This window comes from Nesoenas mayeri, assembly GCF_963082525.1.
Source record: "Nesoenas mayeri genome assembly, chromosome: 15".
Classification (NCBI taxonomy): Eukaryota; Metazoa; Chordata; class Aves; order Columbiformes; family Columbidae; genus Nesoenas; species Nesoenas mayeri.
Genome location: NC_137559.1, coordinates 5,605,888 through 5,627,565, shown reverse-complemented (window position 1 = coordinate 5,627,565; position 21,678 = coordinate 5,605,888). Strand labels below are relative to the sequence as shown.

At 46.7% G+C, this 21,678-nt stretch overlaps 1 protein-coding gene across 1 annotated transcript in view; it reads right to left on the bottom strand.

The window, feature by feature from the left end:
* The window catches only part of LMF1 (lipase maturation factor 1), a 180,466-nt gene that overhangs the window by 110,456 nt on the left and 48,332 nt on the right, over window positions 1-21,678 (bottom strand). Inside the window, exons 4-5 of the mRNA XM_080354157.1 lie at window positions 14,695-14,843; window positions 561-626 (exon numbers count right to left, since the gene is read on the bottom strand). Of these exons, the coding sequence (XP_080210283.1) occupies window positions 561-626; window positions 14,695-14,843 (215 nt within the window). The remainder of the gene's footprint in view (window positions 1-560; window positions 627-14,694; window positions 14,844-21,678) is intronic.

Below are 21,678 nucleotides of genomic sequence, written 5' to 3'. Positions count from 1 at the left end.
TGCAAAAATACAGGTAAAAAGAGAGGGGAAGCCGAGCTCCCTCTCTCTGTAATCAAGGAGGAGACAACTCTCAGAGCCAGAACACAAACCACAGTTTATAATCAGAATGCAATGTAATCACTGAAACAGATGTCAAAAAGATAAAACCATATAATTCTGAATTGCTAACGATTAACGCTCAGCATCTTGGTGAGCACTGAGACGCTTTGTTTCTATCTACAAATGTCTGCATTTTGGGAGCATAAGCAGAAAGCATTCAGCGCGATGCCACGGAAAAGTCCTTTCTGCTCCTCTCCTGTCATGTTTTTATAGAGGGAGCTCTCAGGTTTGCTCCTGAATCAGTCAGTGATGGGGAGGGGAGGGAAAAAGAAATCGGGCTTGGGAAAAAAATCACATCACTGAGCTGGCCCCTGGACACTGACGGTGTTGCCAGAGATGGAAGGCAACAATAAAGAAAGAAAACATGGAGAGCTGCCTGGCAGAAGAGGAAAGGTTAGGCAAAATTATCTACTGAAGTAAACTAGACAAGAGAAATCAGTTTTAATGTGCAGATCGCTCACCTCATAGTGATAATCCATGCACGTTAACTCTCTCCAGCAGCGATCTCCTCGAATTTTGATCAGACCCTGGGGAAAAATAAAAAAGACAAAAATGACTGTTACAAATACTCTATTTCACTTTACCTTGTATGTCAAGGTATTATCTCAAGGTGCCAAATACTCTGGTTAAAGTACAGGGGAGCCTGTAACAGCTGGAATGACGCCCCATGGCACATCTGGAGCCCAGGCCCTGTCCCCAAGGGATCATAACGCAACGAGAGCTCCAACGTAGCTCCTTCCACTGCATGTTTATGGAAAACATGACGCAAAATATTTGTGGAATACGACGTGTCGCTTTAAGGGTGCTGGAAGATGCTTTACCCATACCCGAGCCTTTGTGGAGCACCTACGAGCAACCCAGTGCTCCCAGTATCAGCTTCCAGCATTGCTGGGTACGAGGCCGGGAGGTGCAGAACATGGAGAAGCAATAGGAAAGTCAAGGCTCCGCCACTGGGACATGTTAAAACACAGCGAAAAGTTCCCTAAAGTTACCTAAACACATCGTGTCTCCCTCTCATAAAGCCGCCTCTGCTGCCTGTAGAAAAGGAAATAGTGACACAGGCTGGGATGGGGACCCCTGAGCTGGATAGAGATGCAATCAAAGTAATTAGAGAAACAAAAGAGAAGAAGGGGAAGGAAGCTGACAGATCTAAACACAGATGAATGCGCTAATGACAGGTCTGCTCCACCTTAGGTTAGAGGTTGGCGATGAAATAAGCAGGTATCAGAGCTTGCTGTGCATTGATATTTCAGGGCAACAAGAGGGTGAAATTTCCAAATCAGTGGGTCCATTCCAGGGCTGGCAGTAATATTGGGATTAAATTTCTTTGCCTCGGTGATGAAGAGTAGAAAGGAATCAGTCGTCCAGAGCAGGAAAGACACCTGGGCAGGGATGAGCCTGCTGCAATCAAGCCGTGCCAGCCCCAAGGTATGCGGGTCAGCTTTGATGTGTGTCCCTGATTACAATCACAATATCCCAAATTGAGGAAAGCTTCGCTGGTCAAAAGGCTGAACCAGCTCTATCATCTGCATACAATTAGGGGGTATTTTCCTACCTCTGACATTGCCCCTAATTATAATGTTCCTGACTTCCTTAGTAGAAAAATCCAAGGAGTTTCTGTAAGGACCCATTGCAGGCTACACCAGGAGCATCCTGAAGCTTCTTTACATTTGCAGCAGGAGAAGCACCTTCGAACTTCACACATGTTGTTGTCTTACAATGGAGATGGCTGGGGGGGCTCCATGCACAGCTGAGATAGAGCTCAGATCTAGAAATACACTGGTCTGCATCTCAGCAGCATCATGAAAGGGCCACCCCCCCACCAGCACCACCACCACACAACCTCCCCAGCAGAGCTGGTCCAGAAAGGCACAGATAAAAGCACAATGGATGCAAAGCGATATCGGACTGGAGGGATGGGAAAGCAGAGCAGTGGGTACCGCGGCTGCTCCGCGGTTTTACTCTCTGGTGGTTTACTCAGCAGATCCCATCACTCTCTTCTCCATCACTCTGCACGGCTGGAGCCGGGGAGGCAAGGACAAGACAGACTATCTGTCAACAGTCACAGCTTCATCTCCCCCTCCCGAATCATCCGCAGCTCGCTCTGCCCCTCAAATCTGTTCTAAAATTACAGGATACATTGATAGCATCTCGCAGGATGTGCCGCAGCCGACAGCCCTGTCAGTGGCAGGACAGATGCTCAGGAAGGCTCTGTGTAAGAATGCTGGAATATTAAAAAAGGACAGCTATCTTGATGACCTTCCCTCCTACCTTGCCCAAGCTGTTATCAAGCTCTATTATTTGGCAGGGATAATTAAAACAAGTATATGATAGAAAAGCACCACAATGAAAATTGAAATGCTTCCTGCAATGAGTCACTAAGCGAGTTAATCACGTTTTGTTTACTACAAAGCTTTCAAACAGGAAAGTCACTTAGAGCTTTTAATATCAAATCTGTTTTTCAGCACAGAAAACTCCCACTCTCATAATTAGGGGGTGTTTCAAATCTTCTTTACCCGCTGCTGTCTTCGAGTCCACTTCCACTCCCACGCTCACACGTGAGTTTTCCAGTTTTCAAATGAAGTGGGACCAAGAAACAAGAGTATGAAGGGCACAAAAACTCACGTGCCCTGTAGCATCATCTCTGCTGAGGAGGAGCATGAAAAGAGAGGGAGCCACGGGAGCTCGCTAAATAATCCTGCTGTATGGAGATGCGCATCCTGGGTACGGACACATCGGACAAACCGACTGCTCCGTGCTCGGGTCGACTCTGTTTCTACACTCTCTCCCCGAATTATTTGGACTCTCCTGACATTTCTGGAAGTCAGCTCCTGTTCTCTGGAAGATGCAAACTCAGTTTGAGCAATGGCATCTGCATCCAAGTGAGCACAGGAGGACAGAACGGGGAAGGGAGGAAATGGGGATCCCCACATCTGCTGGAGTTTGACATTCCCCGGATTTCTTTCAGTCTGCTAACAATTCCCAATCCATTTTCAAAATTTCTCGGTGTATGTTGAACTGGCCCAGGCTCCACAGCTGCAGCAGATTATGCTGCCATACCACAGATCAAAGCACGGGGGAAAACCCCCATCCCCTGCTCTCTGACAAGCAGAAGCGAGCGCATCCCTGATGGACCCAAACTGCCTTCTCTGTGGATGTGACAAAGTCCTGCGGGGGACCAGAAGGAAAAGGAGCCAGAGGACATGCCCATGGGACAACCCCACGAGACTCCAGAAGACCCGGAAGACCCTCCTCTCACTTGGACATAAGCTACAAACATCTTGCAAGGAATATTTTTGGGCCAAAGATTAAGTGGAGTTCAAAAGGTGAAGGAGATGGGCAAATCAAATGGAAAACAAGGGAAGAAAAGAAATCATTTAGCAGCACTTTGGAGAGCAGGGCTCGCATCCCCAAAATCACACGTAGACATGGCCATCGGGTCTCATACCTCCAGCCACCTCCTGGTAGCATCACCTAAAAACTTTAATCCTGCATTTATTTTGACATAAGGACTGGAGACTAATGGGCAGGATGATAGGGATTTTTTTAGAACGTTTTTGAACTTTTACCTTTTTATGATCTACTCTAATTGTTAGATAAAACTATTAAGTGTATGTATGTGTTGGGGGGTGACAGGAAAATGGCTTTTAAAGTGTATTTTTATTTTCTTGATAAAGGCAAATGCATGCTCACATCCCAGGAGAAAACCAAGCACCTCCAGAAACACCAGCTCTGTTTGCACATTGGGGGTGGGTGAAGGGACTTTCAAAGCCTTGCATATCAGAAGGGAAAGGTATTCAGCAATACAAATTAAATATAAGCTAAAGGGAAGGAAACAGGTGGCTAAGTGAACCAGCAATTGCCCTTTCACCTCCGTGGCCTTGCTTTGAATCCAGCTCTAACCAGAATTATTAAATTCATACCGATGGGACGGTGGCTACCAAGACCCCAGGGTTTGATGATTTTGGCTGAGCTTGGGGCAGCCGGACTATGCACACAAACCCCTTCCAGTCATAAGAAATCCTGGCCTGGGAAGGGGGAAAGCTGAGATCTTTGTCATATTAATTTACAGCTGACTGCGGCTCCGGCCCATTCCACACTCAGAAATCTCACGCTGCCGTCCGCATGAGAACTATAAAGTGTTCACCCCGGGTTGAATGAGCATCCAGAATGAAATGAGCGCTCGAAACCTTCTCCCTTGCTCCATTTGGTCCCTTGCAGTTCCCATCCATCACATATAAATGGCATTTCCCAGACTCAGCTGATGAACGCCCTGGACAAACTGCAGGTGTCACAGATAACATCTGTCACTGTGCTCTTATTTTACATGTCAACTAGAGATATCAGCTACATGGAACAAGACACTATTTTGCCTCCAGCATCACCATTACCTTTGCCAGCTTACTACAGAAAAAATAGCCATGGACCTACCTGAGCAAATCAGAGGGAAAAAGAAGTATTTTCCAGCAAATTCTTAGCAAAACCCACATCTACCCTCATGCCTGCTGCAGGACTTGACCCGGCCAGCAAGACACCGAACCAGCCTGGTTTATAAAACTCACTAAGCATGCGGAAAACTCTTTACGACTAAGAAACTCTCCTTCAAATGCAGTAGGTTGTTGAACATAGAGTCTGCCAACCGGTGGCCAGCTCCATATGGATTTTAGACTTTGTATAAGTGAAACATCTCCAGTGAAGATAAACTGTTTCCTTATTTACTGGATGCCAGCAAATGTGATTCAGGGGGGAGGAAGCGACTCAACCCCCGACACGGCAAATCCTTCCTTGTCGTGTCCCGCACACGGCGCTGCCCAACCGCTCCCCTTCCAGGCTGCTGCGCCCCGGTGACGCAAAATGACACCAAAAAAAGCCTAAATAATTAAAATGTCATTCAAGCTCTAAGCTGATGTGAGTCACTGTTACAAAAAAAAAAAAAAAACCTTAAAAATTCTTTCAGGAGTGGGGGATAATTATATTCCTCCCTATCTATTGATTTTTCTCTACAATGCAGATGTCAGATTTTCCACGGTTTTTTCCTCTTTTTCCCCCCCCCTCGCCCGGAATGAGTGTCAAGAAGGAACAAAGCACTCTTTGAGACTTTTTCAGCCCAAAATTAATTCTGAAAAAAAATGGTACAGACAGGCCAATAGCATGGGAAGCCGAGAAGAAGCCTGGTGACTCAAGCTATGTCTGCAAAACCCCTATTGATATCGGCTCCGCAGAGCAGGGTGGGGTACGGGGCACCCGCGCTATAAATTTAGAGTCAATTTAAAGACCTTCTTTCCATGTCTTCACAATGCGGCGGGGGGGGGGGGGGGGGGGGAAGAAAAAGCTCTCAACGAAGGGCAATCCTAAACTTTATATTTTAATTTTTCTGATCATATGAAATGCTCCCAGAGATACACATCAGTGCGTTTTAAAGACAAACTAGCTGTAATTTAGATCCCAATTAACAGAAGAGGAAGGAGCTTTACAAAGCCAGACCTCGGTACCCGAAGTGCTCAAATCCGGACACACCGCCTTTAGACCACAACAGAAACACCAAAGAAATAAGAGTTTTCCTGCTGTTCTAACACCAGGTTGCCCGGTCTGCTCCAGCTTTCTGCATTTGAAAGGATAAATCTTGAACATTTTCTGCATTTCATTTCTACCTCAGTAATAAATCTCATGCCCAAATGCTGCGGTCACTGGGGGAAAGATGCTCAAGGGTGCAACCCTGCAGCAGCAACAGAGTCCTGCGGGACGTGTCAAACTGCTGCTGAGCCCCACAACATCATTTTATGCCACTTTTTTCCAATATACCTCCTAAAAGAAAAATATTTAACTCCCCAGACCAGCAAGGACTCCAGCTTTTGGAAAATTCAATACGTTTTCTATGGTACTTTTATGCCTCGAGCTCACGTTATGGCTATGGAGGTTGTTTGCATACTTTTAAATATCTGCATAATTTCTGAGGCCAAATGTCCAACTGCAGAGTGCTCGGGTGCAGGGCTGGGCATGGATTTGGGCCAGACCTAAGCAAACCCGCACGCGGGCTCTGCCAGAGGGTTCAAGCTCCGCGGATTAAACATGCCACAAAGGGGTGTCTCATTCATTTCTCCTGAAAATGCCACACAGAGAAGATGTGACACAGGTTTTAGGCTTTTTGGAAACCTTTTTCCATAACTCTGACAGTAGCAAACTAAGGGTTTTAAGAAGAGCTTTACCTGATGTTCATACAAACCTCTCATTACATGAACAGCTGGTAATTCAAATCTCGCCTGCTTCTTCCATTAAAAGAGAGAGAAATAACAGGCTACGATACCTCTTCCTTAGCTAGAGAATGACAAGCTAACGCTCCTCACATGACTCTGCTGTTCAAGAAGCTTTATTCTGTACCTCTCACATCAGTTCAGAACCCACCACCAGCCCTGTTCAGGTCTGAGCACCCCCCCATCATCTGGAGAACATCAGTTCAGGTCCAGCATTAGCAAGTTATAGGACCAGGCTCCAGATGTTCCAGTATTTCAAGGGTGGGTACAAAGCAGCTGGAGATCCGTTCGTACAAGGAGTCCCATGGAAAAGGTGAGGGGCGATGGTACAAGATTCTGATTGAACACAAGCAGGAAATTTTTCCCGATGAGAACAATCAGCCATTGGAATAATCTCCCCAGGGAAGCGGTGGATTCCCCAGCGTTGGACACTGTTAAGATTCAGCTGGACAGGTGCTGGGCCAGCTTGTCTAGACCAGGCTTGTGCCAAGACAGGTTGGATCAGATGATCAGGTCCCTTCCAACCTGAGATTCCATGATTCTATGGAACAACCAGCCTTCAGGTGAGCAAACCCTGCCTGCTTGGCAACCTCCTGCACAGCCAGAGAGGGGGTTTAGGTGTCCCCAAGGCTGTGAACCCACAGGACAGGTCCCACCTGCAGAACAAGTGAACATCCAGATTCTGCTGCAACCAGCGCAGGTTGGTCCAGAGCTAAACCAGAATCACCACAAAACACAACTGCAAAGCACCTCAACGGATGGGAAAACGCTTTTCTGAAAGAGAAGCCACTGGTGCTGATTTTTCCTTTGGTTTATTTGTTGCTGGTTTTTTCCGCCCCAGCCACCAGAAAGACCCTTTGAGAAGCCACCACAACCGCACCAGCATCTGCTTGACTTTGAAGCCGGCGCTGCAAGGGCTGGTGAAAGGGATTTTGCAAAAGCACTTGGCATTAGCGGCTCCCGGCCTTTTTACAGCCACCGAAGGAACAACAAGTCTTCCTGCCAAGGGCTATTACTAGACAAATGGAGAGAGATCAGAGGCACAAAGGAGGTTGCTAAGGAGTCAAGTGTGGGATCCCTGCAGAGAGGAGGAGGCTGCAGCTGGGACGGCAAAGGTCAGAACATTGCAGACATCATTTTCCAAAAATTCCCATGAAGCCCCAGCGCGGGAGCCGGGAGCCCTGGCCCCGCCGCGCTCGCCGATGAATAATGAGAAAGCCATAAAAGAAAGCGCCCTTTCTTCCCTCCTACCCACGCTAATGTAATAAAACAAATTAGAATAATTATTCTCAATTTCAGAGCCATAATGCCCAGGATCAGGGCATGCTTGTCACTGAAATGACAACTACATCCGTTTGATTCTTCTCTTCTTTTTTTTTTATATTTACAGAGATAGCCTAAATACTGACTTTGATTTCATTACATCTAATGCAATTTTACTACAGGCATCCAGATTCTGTTTGCTTCAAAGTCTTCATTATTTTTGCCAGAAAGTTCATCTCCCTTATTAGCTAATCACATCCCCACCCTTTCCAGTAACCTTTAAAATGCCACCCACGTTATGACACTTTTAACAGAATCCAAGTAAAAAACAAAGCAAGAAAAATGAAGAGTTTAACATGAACCACCAGTTTCTAAAATCATTCGCTGCTGTTGGTTAAAAGAAACATAAAGAATAAATTAAAGAGATTATTTCTATATCATTAGGTATTTGATCTGGAAATATTTGGTCTTTTCTCCATGAAAACACATCTCTGTGTGAAAGATGGCCAATATTTACTAGGAAACAATTATGAGAATTTAGCAGAAGAATTCATTGCTAATTATTATAAATGGTTTGCAGTAGTTTTTCCCAAGACTACCACTTTATTTTTTTTCCTCCCTGTAAAAGGGGAAACATCTTTTGTGTAGACTTGAAAAACTAGAGGATTTAAACTATGTTCTATGTCCCTGCCAAAAAATGCTCCGGGACTCCTGTTCCGCAGCAGCTTCTCCCGAGGATGAACTCGAACAGCTCGGAGAGGCTGAGCTGGGACTGGGGGGGGGTGGGTCTGTAATTACATTCAGAAAGGGAAATCCAGAAAGTGGAAAAAATAAAATAAACAGAAATTTTGCTTGCAAAAAGTAAACTGAGGGGAGGGACCAAGTCACAAATCATGGCTTGAAAAGATGCGCTTGGCTTTCCCGAAATTCCTCCTGTGCCCACCAGCAGGAGCAGCCCCTGCAATGGTCTTACAAGCATCGCACAAGGAAGACGTCAAGAACACGGCACACATACAACAGATTATTATAATATTATTATATAAAAATCCATGTATATTATAAATATTTTTATATAACACACATATTAAAGGGTCTGGTTCTTGGGGCAAGCAGGAGGCTTTGGCTTAAGCTGCCCGGAGCCCGCGGGCCACGGACCCATCTGCACACAGAGCCCGACACCTGCAGCAGCCACTGACAGATTGGCAGCTTTAAATCTGAATTTCCTTGCTTTGGGCACTTTTAAATTAAAGTGGTAATGTGCTTTAAATCCTGTTTCCCTGCTTTTTCACTACACTCTTCAATCCTTTCCTCCAGAAACTAATCAAGATGTCTCAGACTCACTTATACTCTCTGCTCCAGCCACCTTCCCTGGTAACTTGTTCCATATGTCTGTGATCCTTTGCAAGACACAGCTCCACCCTAATTCCCTATTTACTTCCAGTTTCTCAATGGACTGTTACAGCCCTGATGCTTGGTTTCCCTCCACCTCCCTGTTACATCTTCTATAATGATAATTATTTGTACAGAACACCAGACCAAGCTGGCAAACGTCACCTATCAAATCCTTGGACTCTCCCCGCTAATGTACGCACCTCAGCAGAGCTGCCTAAAAGAGCATTGCAAACTCGTCCTGATGCAAAATTAAGTGTTTATTGGAAATCCTTGAGAAATGACCACTTGGCCATTAACAGCCCAAACAAGCTGCGTAGCATGTCATGAAAGAGGGACACAGGAGGCTTGTAGGAACAAGAGAGTTGGAATCTCGAGGTGTTTAACCTCCTCAATCACCATTTCTGACGGATACCCCCATAGGCACATCCCTTGTTGGGATGGGATCCATGTCACCAGCCCTCAGCTGTGACACGGGGAACTGCCAGGATCCCCATTCACATCCCACAGAAAGAAAGGAAGGGGTGGAAAAGGCACAGGAGACAGCAGAGATGATGAAAAGCCATATAAATTTAAGCCCATCACTGCTGGGCGCTTATGGAGGGACCACTGACATCTGACAGCATTGTAGCCAAGCAGCAAACACTTGGCATTTGCTCTGCTCTTGCTTCTCATTGGCCTCAAGTCCAACCTGACCTAAAGGCATTTTGGGTGCCCCGTGTTTTACAGGAGGAACACCAGTTGCAAATGGGTAATGACATTTCCATGCCGCTTTTCACACCAGCCCCAACAAGTACCGGCTGCACAGCTGCAGCCGCACGGAGCTGCAGTAAAACGGGTTCCCTCGCACGACTCGCTCCGTCTGCCACAGCAATCCAGGCCCTGCACGGCCGATACACGCTCGTTAAAAACCTACATGCATACTTCAAATATCTCCAAACCTCAAACAACGTGGAGCGGGACAGACAGCGCACGTGCCAACGCTAATGCGCACCCCCAGAAAAATCGCTCATGTCTCCTTCACTCCAAGCTGCCCGCTATTCATGGCTCTCCCCGTTAAGCCAAAGATGTAATGGTGCGAGGACAGATCTTGGCACGGAGCTGAGCAGCTCCAACCTGGCTGTGCGGGATTTTGGCAGCACCGGGCTCGACAAACCTGCCCTAGCGGGAAGGGGTCCCAGCACCTCGCTGGAAACAATGCGGCATCTCTGGTGAGCACCAGGCGTCCAGCTCCTTGCTCCAGCTCTGCCTGCGCTCAGCCCAGTCTCTGCCCTGGCTCCGTCCAGGACCCGCTTCCCCATCCCAGTGCCCAGGTCATATTTTCCATCCCCAGCAGCGGGGCGGTTTTCAAAGGGGACTCACCACTTGCTTTGCTTTTTGACCTGGTGAGTCTTTGACCTGTCCCATCGCTACCACCCAACTTCAGCAGCTTCCGCTGGGAGAGGCAATGCTAGAGATAGAGCTGAACTCATTACCCACCCTGATAACATCTGCTTCGTGGACAGAAAGATGTGCTGGTAGGAGGGAACAGCCTCACATTTAACTGCCTTTTGTCAAAACCCCTCTGGTGTGAGACCAGAGGAGCTGCATGTAGAAAGCAGAGACAACCCTTGGGTATCAGAGAGGAAATCATCAGTCACGTCTACAGTCACCAGCATCACCCTCTGCAGGCCCACCGGGGGTGCCTGGACACCCAGTGCTGCCTGCAGTGGCTCCAAGGACAAACCTGGCCCAAGGTTCTTCCCAAAATCCAGTTAAATCACATTCCCCTACTCCTATCCCTTCTCATGTGTTTTTTTCTGTAAGTTTTATCAGTGTTACTATAGTTACGCACACAGGTGTTGACGAAAGTCAAATTCTCACATTTCTGAGTGAGTACGCATGCAACATTTTTGTAGACAACTAATGAAGAAACAGAAACTATATTTTATGGTTTACATATGCAATCACTAACGACTTTCAGGATGCAAAGAGCTACTATGAAATTTCAGCAACACGGTGTTGGCAATTCATCAGCTCACAGCTGCTCCCCTCTGCCCCAGCACAAGCCACACAGGTATTTGGATTCCCCAGCACATGGTTTTCACCCGCAGCAGGTAATTACACAGAATATATGAACGTGGCCAAGTTGTCATCTGCTTTCAAGTCTTTTGCAAAAAAAGAACGGGACTAACATTTGCTGAATGGGGTATTAGCCACAAATTATATTTTCTGACAAAGGAGAGCTCGTCAGCAATGCTGCTGCTTGTCACCAAAAAAGAAAGGGCTAAACAGAAACTTGCCCATCTCAGAGGTAAAGCCCACGGCCTTACCCAGTGCAGCTTATGATGAGAGCCCAGTAATTAAACCAGAAACTCCTCGCAACAGCCCGGCCAGAGCACGAAGCCCAGATAGCACGGATGTGACTTGGCTTGGAAAAGCTGTGGGATGCAGGGGAGATGCTGCTCCACCGAATCCGAGAGGCACAGTCACCCCTCCAACGAGTCCCATTGCTGGGGATCAGGTGAGTACAGAGATCTGCAGTTTGACTCAATGGCTCAAACCCATCAAATGCACCGAGTCCAACAAGAGCCCTATGGGGAACAGAGCAGCTGGAAAACAAAATCTGTCTGCTGAAAGACATAGATATATATGTATATCTACACTTGAGAAAAGGTCAAGGCTTTGAGAGCGCAGCACCGTGCCTTCAATATCTCCCCAGGTAGCTGCAGATGTCAAAACACCTTATTACCTCCAGCGAACATCGCCGAGCAAAGCCCCTCGCTGCCAGCACGGGCTGGTCCCCTGTCACGTCACTGCGGTTTGGGCACCGTCCCTGGTTAAGCCTGACAGGCTGAGCACACACCTTTGCTTACCCACCTCTTGACTCTCGTGGAACCACAAAACACCACTTTGCATCTTCCAGGTTTCAAGAAATCAGAGTGATGGAGAATCACAAGCAAAACGACAAAGACACCAAGTCACCGAGCACTTCTGAGGCAAATCAGCCCCGTAAATGTCTGTTTGCATCACTTATTTCCTAACAAGCTGCTCGCTCACACAAAGGGATCGTTATTCTGTTGCGTATGTGTGTTCCTAAGAAGCATCCGTCTTTACATCCTGCACTAATGGGTTATTAGGAACATCAAACATATAGATTGAATCATGTAATTACGCCTTTTAAAAAGTCAGCAATATTTGAGCTCAGCCCAGCGCTTGCTGCCAACCAAAGCCCAGGCACAGAGCCTCCCCATGCTGCGCGCCTCCCCAAGTACACAGCCGGGATTATCTTACTCCTCACGTGCTGTATCGCCCCTAAGCAAGCCCAGGCAGCCCTCGGGGAAGGCACGCACAATAAAGCAAGGTCTGGACATGATTTTTTGGGGGAGGATTAGCCAGGAAACAACAAGGCTCCCTTACACCAGCCAGGATGACGGCGCTCACATACTTCAGCAGCAGAAAACCTGGTTAAGACTAAGAGAGAAGGAAACAGGACCAGGCTGGGCATGCTGCTGAGTGTCAGGAGCAATACGTGAACAATCATTAATAATAATTAATCTCTCCTAAGCAGGAGAGAGATTAACAAGGAGACACGACAGAAAAGGCAGCAGCAAAGCCAGGGAGCAGGCACAGCACGTCCAGGAGCTCCGTGTGCTGCTCAGACGTCTCCCACCAGCTCTGCGGGTTTCTACGGTTTATGCGGCAGAAAATACAAAGACATATTGCTGTTCCAATGCTGCTAAACTAGGAGGTTGTGGACAAGCATGTGGGGTGACAGGATACAGGCAGCCTTCGAGAGGATGGTTAATGTGCTCTGAGGAGACCAATGGCAACAATCACATCAATTCGGGTTAGGAAATAACATCTTTTAGGTCCAGTCTCCCTCCTTTACAGTTAATTGTGTATCCAGCAGCTACTGGGCTTGATCTTCTGTTTCTTCACAGGGTGAAACAAGAGGGGCTGCAATGGGCATCAGCACAGTGTTCACGTTGGCAGGAGATCCTTGTGCTTCAGCACAGAGTCTCTGGTTGCCAGAGCTCTGCATGCAAAAAGTTCCCAAATATGATAAGCTGAATGGGGAAAAGAGTGAAATCCCCACCACATACTGTTCATGATACAGGAACCGACCGGAGAAAACAGGGGAACTGTGGGGTAGGAGCCTGAAATCTTCACTGGGAGCCATCACGTTGCAAAAGAGAGACAAACTTGCCTATTTAATATGTTTCAAACCTGTACATGGCGCTGCTCATGCAGCACAAGGTGAGAAAGCCAAGTTGACCCTAGGGAATATCGTTAGCTCGGAGGATGGCATTTTCCAAGGAAAACCTCATCCCAGTTAGCTATGAGCGTCCCCAGAGAACCACGCCGGAATGTCAAACTTTCCTTCGGCCTAAAATCTCATGATTGTCAATCCCACCCCTGGGAACAACCTCCGTCACCCCACATTTGCGCACAGGCCTCAGGTCCTGCCCAGACGAGGGAAGAAATCAAAGCTGCCCCGCGAGCAGGTGCTGCCGCGCTCCGGGAGGAAACTTCGGTTTCACGCCTTAAACCCCCTGCCCGGTGCCTGCAAGCGTCATTACCCGGCCGAGAAGGAAACATACACGTGTTTGGGCCCCAAAACATTAAAGATGCCATCAATCACCGATTTCCACTTGCTTGTATAGATCCCCGTTTAATGACCTTTCCATGTTTTCCTCTCCCATGCCTGTTACTTATATATCAGTAACCCAGACAGACAAGGGACTCGAGGGGCGGCAGCTCTTCTGCAGAGGGCTCTCCCTAAAATAACGGGAGAGTTATTGCTCTCCAGATAAAAATCAAGAGGCAGCACAGAGATAACAGTAACAAAGACGTTTGGTGAGCACCGTTTTCCTATATATCCAACCTGTCCCATAATTCAGATTCTATATTATAAATTAGCAGGCACATAGCAAAGCTCAGACTCTCAGTTTAAAAGGAAAGCAGGATACGAACTTGGTGATCATGTAACTTGTGAAGAAAATCAGCTGCATCTCCCTACACCTGGTGTCACAGTCTGTTGATTATTTCTATAGTTGGCATCGTGCTTGAGAAGCAGCATTTTCTCTTACAGTGATGATCCTCAGTTTAAATTTCTGGGATATTTTGAAAAGTCCAAAATGCAGATCCAGATGACAGGATAACATCCCTACCACACTTTTATTTTAACAAAGATCTGTCAGTTCCTGATTGATTCTTTCACAAGCTACTTGGGAATTTCCATTGGCACTGGCACCGTAACGTAGTAATTGTTCTCTTTGAAAACACAGGGCAGAGAATGACATTTCAGTAAAACACAGCGAAAAAATAACTTGGGGTAAAGCTCTTGGTTCCTGGGAATTACCCACAGGATTCCTGATCATCTTATCAAAAAGCCACAATGCTCCAGTCTCAAACTTGAGTTTTATTCCTTTTCAAGAGTCAATCACAAGAGCAGCACCAATGTATCAGCACAGATATTCTTACTCCTATGTTTGCCCTCCTTAAAATAAACATTAACAGGAGGTTGAAAGATTCTGTGAACCAGAGCATGAAGCATTTCCTGATATCTGCTTCTTCCTTATAACCAGAAAAGTTCTTAAACCAGAGGACATCGCTGTGTTGGACCAGGGGGAGGTTCTCTGCTAGGATGAGATGCTCTTTTTGCTGCCATCTCCAAAAAAAAAGGAAAACAATGTGCAGTTTCACTTACCGCTCCAAGCATGATGCGGAAAATGAGCCAGCGGAAGGCCCAGATGACGATGGTGGGAGGAGGAGTGTGCGGGGGCAGGCGGGACAGGGTCCAGAGCGGGCACAGGAACATCCCCAGGAACCCCGTCTCCAGGAGCTGCGACTCCCAGCCTGCAGGGCCAACATCAGAGAGAAAGAAAACAGCTGTTATACAAGTCCTATAAGTCACCCTTTCACAAGTTTTAAACACCCAAGAGGAAAAGAAACAAACAAACAAAAAACTCAAAACAAAACAAACCAACAACCTCAAACAAACCAAAAAACCCACCACAAACACACACACACAAAACAACATCAAAAACAAACCAAACAAACAAAAAGCTCCCCAAATCTGTAATGCTTTTTAAATTTAACTTGGGGGAACTTAGGTACCAACTCTGTCCCCATACACACATCACGCACACTGGGAATTCAGATGCTTTAAGTGACAGTGTAAATGATGTGCAGCTACGTTTGGTGCATTGGCTTGCGTTGTTCACACACCAACGCTTTTGTTGTTCATGTAGTTAGTTATGCCATGTAAAGCAAGAGAAAAAAAACCACAGACTTTTACGAAGCAAAGAAAAACGTGATTTAAGTGCCTTTGGAACTAGATCCAGGAACAAAACTGATCAGTGATGCTACAGATTCCACTATCAATGGTCCCATGGACTTTACCGGATTTGTGCCAAAACGGGGCAGTCTTTATCTTCAAAAGATAATGAATAAAATCACATTAAGTCTTATTCATCACCAATGTTAACATGCAATCAGAAGCTTTGAATTTTTAATCACAAAGAGAAATCATAATGAAAAAAGTCCATCAAGCCGGTTTTACACATTGCTGGATGGGGCAAAATTCCTCTCAGTGAGTATGAGTTGAGCTGAGATCAAAGCACAGCCTTGTGACCACACAATGAAACTGTCACCCTCAATACCAGATTCTTTGGAGAAGAAAAACTGTAACTTATTTCATGCAAATCTGCATATTTTTTTTCCAGCACAGCATAAATATTGAAATGATTATTCAGGAAGAGCCAGAACTCCGCAGTTCTGTTTTGACAGGTGAAGTCCAACCTCCACTATGTTTTCCAGTAACAATATTCTGATGCCAAAACCAAATTATTCCAACTTCATCCTACCTCCAATTACACCCCAATTATTTTCAAATATTTCTGTGTGATATAATCATGCTCTGAAGCCATTAAAAAATGAAAAGGACACTAAATGTCAAAGTATTGGGGACAATTCCTGAAACCTCAGCAACCCGAAGCTATTTAAGATGCTGATATTCCCATTGAAGCAGATAGTCCTTGCGGGTCACTTGTAGCCATGTTCCTTCCCAAGAGTCCCCCAGGCACTTAGTAATTTTCAAATGGCAACTACAGAGTTTGGTCCATAACACATCCCATCACCCAGCCCAAACAGGCAGGGAAACCCCTATTAAAGGCTTTAATTCCTCCCAGCTCCAGGCTGAGACACCTGATTGCACAAGCAAGTCGAGATTTTTCAAACCCCTGGTTTGATACTGTCACACGAGCAAGACCACGCTGAATTCGCTCCAAAATATTTGAAGCAGCAGTCACGCAGTCTCCTCCTTTTTCTTAATTTGCGCAAGGTCCTTTAAATCAAAATGTAAATATTTTTCAAAACTATTATTATACATCAAATAGCTATTAAAAAAATCCCCATTTTCCCTCCATACACTCTGTGGTTCTAGAACAGATCCCCCGACCGCCAAAATTAGCGCATCTGAGAGAAGAAGTGAAATATATTGTTATAACAGCAGCTGCACCAGAAAGCGATGGCTATCACCAAGAGTGAAAGGTTAATTGTTACTAAAGCCAGCCCCGAACAGCAGTTACGGGTCTAACTGGCACTAAAATGGTAGTAGATCTCCGCTTCTGCCTGCACAAGAATCCCACTGTTATCTGTGTTTTCATATGTTAATCGCTGTGTTTTTCTGTATAGGATCCTCGCTGGACGGCTGAGCAGGGAGGCGAACACCTCTGTATCTCCAAATAGCCTTTACATCCCTATATACGTATTTCCCTTTGCTGAGCGGCTTCATCTTTCCCCAGGCGGGATGCAGCAGCAATTTTTTAAATCTTATTTTCAAACCAAACTCCTCGAGGGGTGTTTGTGCGCGCGGAAGGGAAGGGGCACGAATGGTTTGCGCCATACGTATTTTTGCACATTAAACACACGACCGGAGCGCACGGGGACACGTGCACGAGCGCGCGTGTGTCCGACCCGAAGCCAGAGCCCCCCGGTACGCGCCGGCCCCCGAGGATCACGAGTTCAGCCCGCACCTGTGCTTCTTGTTCCGAAGCGACAAGTTTGAATCCTGGCACCGGCGGCTCCCGGCTGCGCGGCCAAGAGCATAATCCACTGTGCCCCGTGCCAGGGCCGGGGGAGCGGGGTAACCAGCGCTGCCAGCTGTTGGGAGAAACCTCTTAAATTACCCGCTGCTGACAAGGGGGGCTGGCAGCGGGTGCAGCTAAAGCCGGCACCAAGCAGGGTTTAACTGCAAGTGCAGCCAAGGACAAACTCCGGTCACAGCGCCGTCGCACAAGTCTCCGTCTAAACCCCCTCGGCTCGTGGCTAAATCCTGCCCAGCACCCATCGATGGCAATGGGCAAATTTGATAGTGCAGTGTTGGGTTAGCAGTTGGACTCGATGATCTTAAAGGTCTTTTCCAACCAAAATGCTTCAATGAAGTGCAGTGCTTTGCTACTGACCTTCAGATCGCAGCAAGTTCCTGCTAAAAACCAAAGTTTAAGATGCGGATATGCACAGAGAGCCTCTGATTTATTAACAACCCGCTTCCTGATGGGCTGAGGCTCCACAGCTGCTTATGTGGTCATGCAGATCAATTTTCCATCCCAGCACACATCACTCAAACAGCCACATCGCTGCCCTCGGCACCAGCGGCTCCTTCTCCAACTCCATCCATCTCCCTCTCACCCCAAGCAGCTCCTCGCCTTGGACCTGTCCTTCTCCCAACCACATGCCAAAGCTGTCACCGCTGTCCCCTTCCCCGTTCAGCACCCATCTCATCCTGACCATAACTCGTTAGTCCCCTTACAAGCTTCATCACATGCAAACAATTAAGCCTTGACGCTTGATCCTGCCCCATAGGCAATGCAAGTGTTTGTGATGGCTGGACTATCCGAGATGCATGTCATGTTTTCTACTTAAAGTTACAGCTAAATGATGAAGATTTTTCAAGGACGTGAACACGTTGTTGAACATCACAACTGTATTCACAGCACAGTGTAAAAAGGGGGAGCTCTGCTTTGTATCACATTCGCTTTATGGTAAGTTGATACTCGAAAGCAAGATTACAAGATCCATCAACAGAAACCTCGCGTTTCTAACCGCTGACTTACAAACAGTTGTTCCTGTCTCCCCCTTAAAAGCCTCAGACTCCAAATCCCTTGCAATTCTAGACAGGTTTGAGGCTGTAACCATGTGCCTGCTGAACATGGATGGAGTTTGAGCATTGCCACCTTCTAACAGCGCTTCCGAGGCTCACAAAGCCCAAACACACCGTGACACCTACAAAGAGTCAAGCAAGTCATCCCACCTTGGAAGAGAAGGACTTCAGAACAAGCAGTTCTCAGCTGACCCGTGCTGCTAAGTCATAACAGTATTTTTCTCCCTGTCCTCCTCCTCCTCTTATTGCTATCCAGCGGGCAGCACTGATGAGATGTATTTGCTGCTGTGATGGTGCCCAAGGAGCCCAACACAACCACATCCTCCATCTCCACCAAACGTACCAGGAACCACGTACCAAACCCTCCTCCACACTGCAGAAATTACACAGAATCACAGAATCGACTGGGTTGGAAAAGACCTCAGAGATCATCAAGTCCAACCCTTGGTCCAACTCTAGTCCGTTTACTAGATCATGGTACCCACCCTGGGTATTTTTTTAGGATAGCTCTAGCACAGCAAAAGCACAGATGTGGTCAGACCTACAGAGGGAATTAAATAATCCCTGATTTTGGGTGCGAGAGGGGCGAGCACACATTGGGCATCGGGGGCTTTGGGAGCATCCAAGGAGCATCACAAAAACCCACACACAAGTGGCAATATGGGAACTAAAGCACCAGTAACGGAGTAAAGATCTGTACCCTGTCACGATGCCGGTTTGTCACATCCAGTGACATTTCCCAATTCTAGCATTTTTGGAGTAAAACCCGTTTATAAATGGCAGCAAACCCCACGATATTCAGAGGCATCAGGGCTATCTCCATCCTCAACACCGACCCATCCTCACACCCGGGTTAAGTCTCGGGGTTCACCCCCGGCCCCGGTGCACACTGATACTGCTGGGAACGAAAGGGTCACGTTGTTGACCCACCTGCTCCTGTTTTCTTCAGTTGGATCTAGTCAAATTTCAGCAGCTGCAGAGCAGCACAAAGCGCCCCATTGTTATCTCCCGCGCAGCCGGAGAGGGAGCCACTTTTTTTTTTAGTGGGGGGGCGGGAAGGAAAAAAAGGAATAAAACAAACTGCCAATGTCGGCTGCAGTTGCCCCACACGCGTTTCCAATGTTTGTTACATGCTCTGAACTTGATGCGAAAAAATCCATAGTCTGGCATTTTCTAGAGGTCTCTGCTGGGGCACTTGGGGAGAGAAGTGGAGAGGGAAGATAGGGAAGGACAGGAAACAAAAACAAACCCCCAAAATTAGCTTTCCCCTTTTCCTTGTAGGGTTTTCAGATGTTTCTCTTCTTCAAAATTATACAAGACCTCCAGGAGTCTAAACTTTCAGCTCGGACATTGAGCTCAACATCAAGAGATCTCTAGAGTCAAAAACCATTTGCGGCTTGAAAGAGGGATCGCAAGCGCCGGCACCACGCGCTCTCATCGAGCCGGTCACACAGACATCTGATGTGCCTTAGAAAATGTTACTGGTGCTTAACATATAAAAACCCCAGTCAATTTGGTGTGAACAGTCTCCAGAAAAGTCCAAAGAAACCCTATTATGGCTCCCTATAGAGAGTATTATTTCTAATGGAATACAGCATTATGTAATTAAGATTTACAATTTTCATCTTTATTATTTACCATCAAACACCTGGTGAAAAAAACAGCCAAGTTATCACAGCTTGTCCCTGGCTGCACCCGCATCCCCAACCAGACCCATGTCCCCAACACATCCCTACGTCCCCAAACCACTTTTCTGTTCATATGGAACACGGGGAGAAAGCAATGAGGCAGAGAAGGGCAGAAAGCCTTCAGAACTAAATATGAAATAGTTGAGTCCAAAGATAAGTTTCTTATCCTCAGTTAATCTATTTTTCTGGAAAAAAAAAATAATAATGATCTGGTCAAAATCAAACCCTACACCTAACTATGGCAGAAACAGCTCAGGTAATTTACTTTTATGAATTCCCCTTCCTAAAATATGGGATAATGCAAATTGTCTCTCTCTGTATCTACATAGCTACACATAAAATGTATAGAGAGTGCGCTTGCATGCACAGACAAATGCTTCTACAGCGTACACACATTTTCTAGCAAAGGAGCCGGGTCCGGCCGCTGCAGCTGTCTGCACATGAATATTGTGTGTCAGACGTCCCGGCAGCCAAAACCAGGGAGATACTCAATCCAGACCAACTTACACTGGAATCCGATTAACTGCTCGGGAGCCTCTCCTCCCTACCTCCCTGAAATCCAGTATAATTCCAGCTACAGCGTTAGAACACCTGTTGGAGCGTGGGTTACGCTGATGACTACAGGATATTCTGACCACAGACTTCAGTTTGCAAATACTCATCGCAGCTACCACGTGCGGTTCGAGCGATGCAAACGAGAGGTGAGCAATATGCTGAGGAATTAATTGGGTGTTCACCTGCCCTGCACCAGGATGCTCTTTGCTTCTGCTCATCCCCATCACCATCCTCCCCTACCACCCGCCACCCACACTCATCTCCCATTTGCAGAAACACAGATCAAATTACAAAATGCATAGAACTGTACTGACGTATCAACGCTTCTTCTATGATAATAAGTACATATTGCCTTAAGGGTGGACAGTCAGGTCAAACCTAGCCCTATTGTCCAACTATGAATTATAAATCTCAAACCCCAAAAACAACACACTCATGGGAAATAAATGTTTTTGCTTTTTCCTTACGTTTTTTTAACAAAATACTCTGTAAATCATTACAACTTGTATCATTCATAGCAACAGCTTCCTCAACAAAAAGCAAAGCTCTCAACTACTCTAAAAAAAAGCTGCATCATTTTTAAGTGTCTTCCTAACATGTCCACCAATAAATTAAAATACTTCACCTGCAGCCAACTTCAAATGATTTTATCTCCAGTGTGAAATATTGGCCACAATAACACCCACGGCAAAATTATCACCAGTTTCAACTGGATTTGGTTTTCACGCAGGAGTTTCACCTGTTGCAATGTGCCAGGGGAGCAGCTGAGGGAGTGGCCCCGGCACAGGGGACGAGCATCGCGGTGCTGGAGGTGCCACCAAAACCCCAAGCGAGCAGGATCCAGCCACTGCTGAGCCATTCCAGGCTGGAGAACATGAGCTGGATGCAAACAGCTCAGACTGCAGGAGAAGGAAACCCTTGGAAAGCAGAGAGGGATGGTCAGTGAATCGCTGTAACTCACTCTGCAAAACTTCGCACCAAAGCCAGTCGTGTTCTGCACCCCAGGAGCTCCGGGCGCTCCATGAGGCATCACCACCAGCTGTCTTTCCCCTGCTACATTGCCCCTTTTTTACCTCTTTTCCAGCCATTTTTTCCTTTTCCAGAAGGACAACAAACCTACCAAGGGGACAGACTCACTCCCCTCACTTTCTAGCTCTCCAAATCTCAATGAAAAGCAGAGCGCAAAGAGCACATCCAAGAAATGTTGAAGTTTGCATGAAGTTTAAAAGTTTCCCAGGGCTCCCGATGGACAAAAATCCTGTTGGTTCCAAATGGAAAGACCAGG